At 45.3% G+C, this 12,647-nt stretch overlaps 1 protein-coding gene across 11 annotated transcripts in view; it reads right to left on the bottom strand.

The window, feature by feature from the left end:
• Window positions 1-11,855, bottom strand: part of ntng2b (netrin g2b) — a 71,477-nt gene extending 59,622 nt beyond the window's left edge. For all 11 annotated transcript variants that reach the window (XR_015097311.1, XM_086097526.1, XM_086097533.1 and 8 more), the window contains exons 1-2: window positions 11,345-11,855; window positions 8,704-9,243 (exon numbers count right to left, since the gene is read on the bottom strand). Coding sequence is in view for 10 of the 11 variants with exons in the window: in XM_086097526.1 (XP_085953652.1) it covers window positions 8,704-8,988 (285 nt within the window). In the remaining variant the exon portion in view is untranslated. The remainder of the gene's footprint in view (window positions 1-8,703; window positions 9,244-11,344) is intronic.
• Window positions 11,856-12,647: the final 792 nt, after the last annotated feature.

The raw sequence follows: 12,647 nt of genomic DNA, 5'->3' as shown, positions 1-12,647 counted from the left end.
CCCGCCATCCCGTCTCCATGACAACAAGCCGCCATGATGCCGCGGCCTCAAGCGACTTCCTTGTTTGCGTGAAACATTTGAAAATATGTTGGTTTTTTTTCATACACATTTATGCAGTGCTGTCTTAAGATATGAGCTCACAAATTTTTTTTTCTTTTTTCTTTTTTATTCCCCAAGAGTCTTCAAGCTGTCTAATGTTTTTCCGGGTTTAAGTTTACTGTCAAAACCATAAAAATAAAAAAAACACGTTTTGCATAAATTTATTTTTAAAGTCTGCTAGCTTAATGCTAACACATAATGGAAAAGGCCTTTGATGGGCTAACAAATTGCAACAATGCTATGTTATAAGGAATGCTATGTTATGTTTTGAACACAACAATACACATAAGCAGAAAATATATTCATCAATTTAATACTCACAGAACTTTATCCCTGTGAATAAATGACTACAATTACTACACATTGCTGAGTCACAGTAGTTGAGTGAAACAATTAAGCAGCTCTTCAAAATGCTACATTTTGTTGAGTGTACACATTCAAGACTAACACATTAAATCTGCCATATAGAGAGACTATGTCTTTTTTATTTTTTATTTATTTTTTATAAACGCTACACTCACATGTACATTTGGCCGGTGATGACACAGCATTCCTGCCTTTTCTTCTCCTTACTCGCCCCCCCCCCTCTCTCTCTCTCTCAGCCACTTCCGGAACATTCTATAAGTTATATTACCAGCAAGGGGAATAAAGTGTATAAGGGACGCTGAGCAAACACACAATATATTTCGTTTTGGGAGGGGGGGGGGGGGACATCAAGCGAAATGACCCTCTTGTTAAAAAAGCCTCGGAGGGATGAAAGCGAAGGATATTGCTTTTTCATTTATGACGTTCATCTTTTATCTTGTGGGAGCTTTTCATGCTGAGAATTCCGCATGTGAGTACGTGTTGTGGGCTGAACCGATATTGAGGGCACTTTTCATCATCTGCAAATAATTAGCAGACGGTGCCCATCTTTACTTTCAGGGATTTCAATGGGCACGAAACGCAAAAGTTTGATTGGCAGCGTTGGAAAGTCACGTGATCGAGCTGCATTTTGTTCATGTAAAACTTAAATTAATTAATTACTATAAATGCTGTAATACAGTAATACAATTTAAGTTTATTTATTTCAGTATTACTATAAGACCAAACAGAAGAAGTAAGTCGTTTTTAATGTTTTTTGTTTATTTAATATTTTTAAAAAAATATTCCAAAAATGAAACCATGTATTTTTTTTGGTCCCTTAAAAATGTGAATGTTTTATAATACTTTGTCCCTTCAGAACTTTAACTTTACAACAAAGAGAAAAATCGGGTGATTTATGTTTTTAATTATTTATTTAGGGTGGGAGAATCGGTATTTAATTAATGTTTGAATGTCATTATCTTAGTGTTATGTTGTAATGTCAAAAAAAAAGAAAAAAAAAAGCAATCTGCAAAGAGCAGCCGATTTTAAAAGTGCACAAATCAAGGCAATTAATCAGTCAGGCGCTAACTAATACTAATACGAAGACTAGTGACCAAACTGAAACAAAACTGACAAACACGTCTAAAAACGAATTCAAAGTAAAACAAATCAAGTCTAACTGATGAAAAATTCCAGCTTTTTCCAGAGCAACCCGCCCAGAAACAGCCCAGGAGTTTTGGCATCGACCCAGTTCCCCTCTCACTGCGGGCCGGCGGCGTAAAACACTCCGCCACCGTGCCGTCCAGTTAGCATGCTATCCAACCCCCCCCCCCGCCCCAAGGGAGGCGCGGCGTACGGTTTGGCCGCTGGGTTCGGGGCCTGCCCTTTCACGCGGCCTTGAAGGCCCACAGCCGGGCAGGCGGGGGGGGGGGGGGGTGGGGGGGGCCCACGAGGGGTCGCGGGCAGCAAGCGTGGCCGCTGGCCCGGTCTGGGACGCGCGCTTCCACTCCGCCAGCTGTCATCGCCCGCCCCCTTTTTCTTTCCTTTGCTTCCTCCCCTTTCCTGCTTCTCTCCCATTTTCCCTTCTCGTGTCTATTTTTAGCTCTGGCTGCTTTCCGCCTTCTAAAACGGGCGTTGTGGAACGGGGACGGTGTGTTGTTTTTGTCTCTTCGACGCCAGCGACTCTCGCGCGCTAATGTTCCCGCGCCGGCCCCGTTGGCATCTTCTGGTCTGATGGCGAGCGCCGGACGCGAAGGTTTGGCTTCGCAGCTGAAATCACAAGCAACGTTCTTGAAAGCGTTAAGACCATTTTGTTTCGTATTGACTTGATGGTTCTGCTGAGCTCGGCTCGGCTCGGCTCGGCTCGGCTCGGCTCGGCTCGGCTCGTGGAGGCCGCAAGCCGACGGCGTGCCGTGCGCAAACGCATGCTAGCAACCCGGATGGAGAATGTTTATAATTATAGATTGATTTCTGTACTTTCTTACATTGATGTACGTCTCGCATTACTTTAGTCGGGCAGCGCAGTTGGAAACGTTATTTCTCATTTCTAATATCTATAATCAAATGTTTGCTTCATTTATGTCGCACTTTTCCACCTTGCAAGAACCTCCAAGTGCTTTCTTTACATTTGACGACTGATGACGCAGCATCTTGCTCAAGTATACTTGTGGTCTCAATGGCATGGGATCGAACCCACAACCTCTGGGTTGGGAAGCAATCACTATACCACTGAGCTGCGCCGCCGTTTTACTTCATTTGATAGATGTTTGCTGAAGGTTGAGTCATTGTGATCGGCAAAGCTTGAATCAAAGGAATTTGTTGTTACTTTTTTTTTTTTTTTAATGATATGGGCAACTGTGCCACGAGACGAACTATTAGTGACTTGCTTATTACTGATCAATCATTAGTTAGTATTGTGTATGATAGTAGTTTAAAAAAAAAAGTGTTTTTACAATTTAAAGGCATTACAAAATAAGTTTAATTCTTTGTAAAGTGCAAATAAATCGGCCACATTTGAAAGTATGTCAAATTTTCGATCAAAAAAGATCATAAAACAATCATTCTCTCCGCCCGTTAAAGCGCGCCTTGCTCAACTCTCAACTGTCAACCCAATGTCACTTCTGTGACCTGAAAAAATATCCCATGGGGGCAACAATGAGGCACTCTAAAGTAGCTGCGCGAGCACCAATGCCACATGCTGGCCGTCAAGTCGGACAAAATAAAACAAAATCCTCCCCCGTTCTTTGCCTTTTTTTTTTTTTTTACATGCGTGCACTCATGGTTGACAACGGGGCCGCTCTAGGGGGGGGCGTATGCATTTCAGGGTGAAAGCTAAGATAGCTGGCTAGTTAACTGCCCGTCGCAATTGTGTCACATAAACGCTGATGCGCTGGAGTTCTTATTATTTCAATTGATGCTGAGATCTCCAAATTCACGACGACCTACGCGTTCGGTCTGCTTTTGTACATTTTCAGTACAGCAGCGACTCCAAAGCTTCTGCGACAGAAGCCCAACGCGCTGAACACGCTGGGCCGCGCTCGGCAGAGTTTGTTGCGCTCCCGGCAAAAAAAGAAGAAAAAAAAAAGTAACAAAAATCAAAGAGGAAAAAAAAAAAGAGAAGATTCCTCCCGCGTGGAGAAGTACAGTAAAGTGAAAGCAGGCACCGTCGCATCAAACCAACTCCCTGAATCCTCTCCAGTTTTAGGACGCGCCGTCATGGGGTGAAGGAGGAGCGAGAGGCGGAGGGGGGGGGGGGGGGGGGGGGGGGACAACAACAATAATTTTGCATCTTTCTCCGCAGTCGCTTGTGGGAAGTCTTATTAAAAGACGAGCAGCTCTGCCCATGGGGTGATTACCCCCCCCCCCCACCCCCGGCCCCCCCATTTTCCCGTGCCCCATCTTTCCTTTTGGACTTGTGGGATGGCATGCAAATGTCGGCAATTAAATAAGAAGTACAACTTTTCTGTACAGCTGCCAAATCCTTCAGGCGGGAAAAGAAGGGAGAGCGGCGAAAGGGGGGGGGGGGGTGGTGGGGGGGGGGGGGGGAAGACTTCTTTCCTGTAAATAAATGATCTGGATAGCAGCACAGTAGACAAGCAGATGAGATAAAAATGCATCTCCGTTCCTGATGTGTGTACGCTTTAATTAATCATCTGCTCGAGTGACGAATGATGCCCATCACATTCGAACGCCAAAAAAAAAAAAGTGGATCGAGGCAATCGTTATACATCAACATCTGATATGTCCGAAAAATGACACGCTTTGCTACCACAGAGAATGGAACATCATTGTTTTGTTGTTTTAATGTCAAACATTACAAGCATGATTAAAAAAATTTTTTTTAACCATTGTTGTTACTTTTTTTTTTTTAAAGCAAACCAAAATGGCAGATGTTAAAAATAACGATTGTAAAGGAAATTAAAAGTACACCTTTCCTTAAATGTTATCCCCAACCGTGCGCAGAAAATGCATCGAGTTATACCATTTCTGTCCTTTAATAAACCAAGTGGCGAATGTTACCGGGGACGTCACAAGTGCAAAGACAAAAACTGCTTTTGCAGGGTGATTTTGTGGTGGTTTTATTATACACGGGATTTTACGTTACTTTCAATTCATACGCACAAGTGTTCCGATTTTAGGCGAGAGAAAGCGGATTGAAACCACCGTTCTTCAGCTTTAAAGCAAACTCGAGAGTGGCGTCGAGCCTTTTTACTTTGTGTTAATAAACCAAGTGTCAAATGTGAAAATTAACGCTTTTAAAATACGGGGAGCTCGGAGATGAGCTTACTGGATCTGGTTTCCTTCATGGCATACTGTTTACATTTTTATGCTAACATATGACTTCATTGTTACTTTGTGTTAATAAACCATGTGTCAAATGTGAAAATTAACGCTTTTAAAGTACACAAAATACGAGGAGCTCGGAGATGAGCTTACTGGATCTGGTTTCCTTCATGGCATACTGTTTACATTTTTATGCTAACATATGACTTCATTGTTACTTTGTGTTAATAAACCATGTGTCAAATGTGAAAATTAACGCTTTTAAAGTACACAAAATACGAGGAGCTCGGAGATGAGCTTACTGGATCTGGTTTCCTTCATGGCATACTGTTTACATTTTTATGCTAACATATGACTTCATTGTTACTTTGTGTTAATAAACCATGTGTCAAATGTGAAAATTAACGCTTTTAAAGTACACAAAATACGAGGAGCTCGGAGATGAGCTTACTGGATCTGGTTTCCTTCATGGCATACTGTTTACATTTTTATGCTAACATAGGACTTCATTGTTACTTTGTGTTAATAAACCATGTGTCAAATGTGGAAATTAACACTTTTAAAGTACACAAAATACGGGGAGCTCGGAGATGAGCTTACTGGATCTGGTTTCCTTCATGGCATACTGTTTACATTTTTATGCTAACATAGGACTTCATTGTTACTTTGTGTTAATAAACCATGTGTCAAATGTGGAAATTAACACTTTTAAAGTACACAAAATACGGGGAGCTCGGAGATGAGCTTAATGGATCTGGTTTCCTTCATGGCATACTGTTTACATTTTTATGCTAACATAGGACTTCATTGTTACTTTGTGTTAATAAACCATGTGTCAAATGTGAAAATTAACGCTTTTAAAGTACACAAAATACGGGGAGCTCGGAGATGAGCTTAATGGATCTGGTTTCCTTCATGGCATACTGTTTACATTTTTATGCTAACATATGACTTCATTGTTACTTTGTGTTAATAAACGTTGATGGCTGTACCAAGTATGGAATTTTAAAACACCTTAAAAAGTACACATCCAAAAAAACATGGAGATAAATAGATGATAAGATCCCTGCATCCCAATTCCCTGAAGGAGATACTGTGAAAGTTTTCTTTTTTGGCAAAAGAGTCGTTCAGTTGGTCATAAATGAGTCCGCGAATGACGCCCACTCATCGCGTCTCACCTGCCAAGGAAACTGTCACCGCTCAGCTCGGCGCACCCGCTCCGTCGACGCGTCATTCCCCAGACACTTCAGACACAGAGTTAAAGCGCTGACTCGGACCTCGCTCCTTCCTGTCCTGTCCTGTCCCGCCCCGCCCGCCCTCGCTCCCATCATCATCTCATTGGCCCGACGGCGCACTCTCCGCCGATGGGCCGTCGCCGGGCCGACCGACCCTTGTAAGGAAGCCCATTAAGGAGCCCATCAATATTTCATTAGAGCTCACTCAGAAGCAGACTTGCAGAACTTTCCGGGCCCGAGCCATTAGGGGGGCGGACGTCAATATGTCACGGCCGTCTTGGGCTATAACGCCCACCCCGCCCCTCACGTGACCCCCCCCCCCCTCTGGAGGAGTTATCTGAGAGGCTTTCTTGTTTCTGCTTCGTCGACATGAAACAAATCGTTAACCATTAGGTGTCCGCCGCATCCTGAACGATGCGAACGACGCCGGAAGTCCGCGAGACGAGACGGGACAGGACGGCTTGAAAACAAGCGGAACGTCTTGTTTTCAGACGCGCGGGCTCACAGCTGACGAGATGGGTCTGGTGACTTTCTACCGACGTGTCGCTGCTTAATTCTCGTCCATAAAGCTTGAATATATGAATACTTCAGCGGGGGTGGGGGGGGGTTGTGGGGGGGGGGGGGCTACTGGCCCGCAGGCTGGGGCGCGTTAAATATTGCTGACATCTTAACGAGTTTTCCCACCGAGCTTTGCCCTTCGTTGTCCTTGCCGCGTTAAAGACAAAAAAAAAAAGAAAGATCCCATGTCTGCATTTTAGCGGCAAAACTACAGTGAAGTGAGGCCAACTGTGAATTGCATAAATTGGGGTGTGGCCAATTAGATGATGTCAGGAAATTGTGACCTACAGCAGCTCCTTGTGAGTGTTGTCGGCTGAAAGTGTTTTTTTTTTTTACCACTATCGAGCACTCCATGGCGATTCCCCTCACAAAAAAAAAGATTGTCAAAGAAATCTGCAAAAGTGTCCGGGTGCGAACGATGACCTGCGATATCGTCGGGGATCGCTTTCATGGAGTTGTTTGCCAGCTCGTTTGCACTTATGTCATCGCGCTCGCTAAGAAGCCTGCAGATCTTAATTAAATCACTCTTGCCTGCGTGTCATCTAAGCTTCCTGATTATTTTCCGTGGTGGGAAGAAAGCAAGTACTCTGCTGAAGTGGATTTTTTTTTAGGTATCTGTGCGATATTGTGAAGTCGCGATATTAAAACGGCCACAATATCGTCGTCGTCATGTCACGATATTAAAAGCAGCGCATCTGTTTAAAAAAAAAAAAGTCACGTTGATTTCCATTTGTGCAGTTCTAGCACCCTCTGGTGGCTAGTTTTTTTTGGGGGTGCAGTTTAATTTTCACAAGGCATGTTTTGGCCCTTCTATGTTTAAAATCCACGCTAATGGTCGTATGAAGACGTAATATGCTTGTGACGCGGGTCAATGTGTGCACGCAACACCGGGATGACACCGCACGCATGTGCGTTGCGTCGACGCTCCGCTCCGGCGGCGCAGACGATTCCTTTCCGTTCTACCAGCTTGTTCAAATGTATGCGCTGCGGATCGACTGCGGGACCGGCCGCGTCGTGCCGGAGCCCCCCCCCCCCCCCCCCCCGCAGGGATAGACCTATTTTCAATTTTTGCCGGACGACGCATCCGTCAAATGGCAAGCTAGCATTTTTTAGTATTAGCTCTTTTTTTTTTCTTTTTTTTTTTTACAACATTGTGACCTTTTTTTTTTTTTTTATCACCAACCTCCCTACAATATCGTGAGAATGATCTTACCGTGACCTTCATATTGTGATATCGTATTGCGATGTTTGGACATCGTCACATCCCTAATTTGTACTTGACTTGCATTTACGACGATGGCAACAGATTCAGAGATGTTGTTTATTCAAAATGGGTCACGTGGCGCGTAAATTGATAGAAGCAACAATTGAAGTCCCTGCAAAGTAAAAACGCGTTATGTCTAGCAAATCGGAATGCATCCCACCCCGGAACGCCATGTGACCAGAGGTGCTAGCCGCCAGCTAGCTTGCAAGCTAACAAGCTTCCAGGCCGACCGCAGCCTCGACTCGCCACTTTTGGGAATTTAACGAAGGACTCGATGCTGTTTTGTAAATTGTAGCAAAGCTGTGTCTTTCGAGGCGTAGCTAGCTAGCTAGCTAGCTAACTGCATGCTACATTTGTGCCAGCTAACCACTGATGCTTATGAAGCTGCTCAAGTTTACTCATGCCAGATGCCGAAATGCGTTACTGGTGACACTTTTTAACCCCGCCCCCCACACCCCCCCCCCCAATGCTTGAATGGTAGAAGAACAGTTTGCTATATCGCCACAATTCCGTACTACTTATTTCTCCTTCTTTGCACATTTTCAGCATTTTTTTTTATTATTATTATTTTTTTTCTTCTTTTTTTAATTTTTTTTTATTTTTTATTTTTATTTTTTTAATTATTTATTATTATTTTCAGCATTTATGTCCAAACTGGTAATTCTACTTTTGTCAGAGTTTTGTTTTTCTTCTTCTATTTAGGCACAGACTGCGATTACTTTGAGTGGAAGAAGGGAAGGATGAACTCAAAACTCGGATCGTAAAATAATCGAAAACATCTGGAGAATCATTTTCATTTTAACTTCATTCATTCTTCATTCATTCATACAATGGATGCCGAGACCCCCCCCCCCCCCCCTTTTTGCAAGCATCTGCCCCCTACCCAACCACGCCCTCGGAGTTCTCCCAAAAACTCACCAGGGTGCAGAACCTCTCGGGCGGGTTCCCGCACGTGATGCCGGGCGGGTCCACCTTGACCCTCATGTAGTCCTTCATGGACTCGGCCCGAGGCTGGCACGCGTAGTGCTCCCACACGGAGCCGTCATCCGTGCTCACCAGAGACTTGCACAGTTCGTACCGGCCGCCGAGCGCGGAGGCCGAGCAGTGCAGCAGCAAAAGCGCCACCCGGAGGAGCATGGCAGGCGGGGCGGCGGTCGGGGCTCGGCGGCGGCGGCGGGGGGGCGCGCATGGGGCGCCGATCATCGGGAGACGCCGGGCATCCTCGCTGGACTTTCACTGGCGGCTGCAAACGTCCCCCGGCGATCCGGGACACTTTTCCTTTCTGGCTTGGGGCTTGTGGGGCTGCTTTTGGGGAAAGATCCGGGCGTGCGCTTTCACCATAGTGCCGCCGGGAGCGCGGGGCGGCGTTCACGCAGGTCCGCGTGCCTCAAATCCTGCAGGGGCGGGGCTGCATCTTGGCCTGGGTCCAGCCGATCAACATCGTCCCCTTTGATTGTCCTGCGGGGCGGAACATGACAAGTTTACACCCTTGTTTGTTGTTGTCAAAGCAAACCTCTTATCCTCTTGACATTATCCTCTTAAGGTGAGCTGGAGCACACCCAGGATTGGTCGCCAGGAGGGTTTCAAAGCGGTGGACAAAGTTCTGATAAATTCCTATTAGAATTATTGATGATTTTTTTTTTGATGGCTATATTCCAAATTGGAAACTTTCCGTTAGAATGCTGGATCTCATCACAGCTAACGTTGGGTGAGAAGTTCATCCTGAACTGGTCGCCAGAAAGGTTGCAGGAAAAATTTACACATTTCTTTTTTTGTGCTTAATTCATAATCAATGACAGTGTTTTGTTTTTAGCACCAATTGAAGGCATCTTGGTGACAAGAATAACATTTTTTAAGTGAAGTGAGGAGCTTCTTTTGGACAAAGCGGGTTGGCACCCTGGACTGGTCGCCAGACAATTTGACCATTGGCAGCAATACACAAGCTCCATTAAACCGCCATCTTAATGACAAAAATGGCACCCATTTCAACTCATTTGAAAATGTCCAACACACGTAACCCCCCCCCCCCCACACACACACAACCCCCCTTCCCTCATGCAGACATCAACTTCGTTTTCAATCTGCACACTTTTGCGCAGCTTCCCGTGGGTGTGGTGACATGAGCTCCGTAAGTGCTTCGGAAAGTGCGACAATTCCGCCACTGGCCACTAGAAAACATTTTTTTTTTTTACATTTGATGCGGGGAAAGAAGTGCATCTGAAATCGCTAGCGCCGCTCCTGAGTGGCGGCCAGTAAGTCCATCTACTGTCGCAAGATCCTTCAATTATTTAAAAAGCCGCCGTGCAAGAGCAAGTTAAACCATCAAACCGTTTGAAAAATGTATAAAAATATGATAAATGTGGCGGAAAAAGGGGCGTAGGTTTCTATGTTTTTATTTGTATAAAAAAATGTGTGTATGTGAAATGATATTTTAGTTTCTGATTCAAGTTGGAAAGAACTTTTCGGGACGTTTTAGGCCGGGATGCTTGTAAGATATGTTTTACGATTCTTTGGTCTATTTTTGGACTACGAAAATAAAAGTTGATTCAATCAATGTATTTCAAGTGAAACCTCAAAAAGCACCTGGGACATTTTTTTGATCCATTTAGTACTGAGGTGTCCAAACTACGGCCGTTTGTGTCCCAGCTTCCATTTTTTTGCAGCATATGCTAAAAATGAGATATAATAGTGCATAGTTTTAATTTGAAAAAACTAACAAACAAAAAAATGTGGAGGTGGGGCAGCATAAGAAGTGCATTTGTCCAAAAAAAAAAAGGTGGGATGTTTTTTGTTTTTTTTGCAAAACCCTCGTCACTACATTGGTTTTATTTAATGTTGAAAGGAAACGATTTACTCCACAAATAGTAACAACATCTCAAAGTTCATTTTTCAAAGCAAAAACATTTCCCTCCACTTTCCTCGTTGTTAAAGTCCAACCCGTGAGCAGATCTCATTACTAAAATGTTCTGGTTCTGGCTGCCGCTTGGTGCAGGGGCGGACCTATGGTGAGGATACGGGACGGGACGTGGCCACCCCAAAATCTGTCATGACGTAAAAAAGAAGTTTCCATGAAACGTTATCATACGTGCCGCCTAAGCCGTAAAGAAAATAGGACTCCTATTTGATGGAATTAAGTAGCAAAAACTGTAGCAATGTATTGATTTCATTGCATTTATTGATGACACTTGCACTGCCCCATTTCCTCCCCACTCGGTTAACGTATTGAACCCTTCCTCCAAGTGGTCGTTGCATCCTCTCGTTTCTCTTCCCAAAGTTTAGGCAGCAGCCTCGGTTTCAACTGAAAAGGGGGCTTCCCCTGTCATCATTCGCACCCCCCCCCCTCGCACCCCCCACCCACCACATGCCCTACTTAACACACCACGTGGACTTGCGCGTCTTAATTGAACCCAATCCGGATCTTTTGCGGTATCGCAGCTGGTCAATTCCCCCCTACTTGAAAGTCGAAGAGGCGTACTCGCGTTCCCGGCGTCGGGTGCGGATTCGCCGCCGCATGAAAAAAAAAAAAGTCACGCCAAGCGCTCGCTCGCTCGCCACTTACTAGTCGCGCGCATCCGCGGGACGCTCGCCGTCCTGCCCTCCCTTTGGCGGGACCGGCGCCGATCATCCGCTCGGGTGTTCGCAGGCAGTCGCGAAGGAAGGAAAATCCCAAAGAAAAAGGACAAGGTGTCGTTGCCGGGGCGGGCGAGGACGTCCTGGATGGAGTATCAAAAGTAGAAAATGTTGACTTTGAGGGAAGGCTGCTCGTCGTCTTCCTCGTCCCGCCCTCTCTCTCTCCCTCTCTCTCTCTCTCTCTCTCTCTCTCTCTCTTCTCTCCGCGCCTCCTCTTCTTCCTCTTCCTCTTGCACACTTTACGAGCTTCACGCGGGATGCTGAAGGGCGCTCTCTCTCTCTCTCTCTCTCTCTCTCTCTCTCTCTCTCTCTCTCTCTCTCTCTCTCTCTCTCTCTCTCTCTCTCTCTCGCTCTCTCTCTCTCTCCCTCTCTCTCTCCCTCTCTAATGCCCAGCCTAAATCCTTCTGCCCATCACTTTCAATCACTGTCTGGTCCTGACACCCCCCCCCCCCGTCCCGCCCCCGTCCAGCAGGGGCGGTGTACTCCCGCCCCGTCCCTACCCCGGGTGGTCCCGAGCTGCGACGATGCAAAAGTGTGCACACGCTTGTGCCGCGCGCCCGCCGCCTCCTCCTCCTCACAGATGTCTTCTTTTTCTACCCTGCCCCCACGCCCACCCCCCCACTCCCCCCCCCCCCTCGCATCATGGCATTATCTAACACATCTTTTTTACATCTGCGAGAATGATATGAATACATTAGCTTTTGGGTGGTAATATAACAGAGCGGCGTAATAATGTTGCGGTTCAAAGTTCCAGAGGTGGGCTGATGATGAGGGATGGATTTCTCCCCTCCCGTCTCGCACCCCCGCCGACGCACCCCACAGCCTCCTAATAGGTCACTCGGATTTCATACAATAAATAGTAGTATACATTTTTTTTTTTATTACAATGTGTTTATTATGAACGGAAATAATAAGTAAATAAATAAATAAATAATTGTGACCACATAGCTGAGAAATATATAAAAATGGACTTGACATGCATGCATGTTTCTATTTATTGCATAACTTCATAGAAAGAAAGATTGAGCAAAATCTTTTCGACTTTATATTATCGGTATCGAACTGATCCCGGCCTTGTTTTTAGGTAACGGGTACTCGTGGAACTTGCCGATACCAGCCATCGATACTTAGACAAAGAAAATTGAGGACGTCGGGAACAGTCAATGAAATTTGATATCAATTGATATCATTTAAAGGTTTCATTCAACGCATTGCTGTGAAGAGGCTACAAT

Source organism: Leptonotus elevatus, chromosome 15, assembly GCF_054856555.1.
Source record: "Leptonotus elevatus isolate MCC_2025b chromosome 15, RoL_Lele_1.0, whole genome shotgun sequence".
NCBI lineage: Eukaryota > Metazoa > Chordata > Actinopteri > Syngnathiformes > Syngnathidae > Leptonotus > Leptonotus elevatus.
The sequence above is the reverse complement of the archived record's forward strand: the minus strand, read 5'-3'. Positions and strand labels throughout refer to the sequence as shown.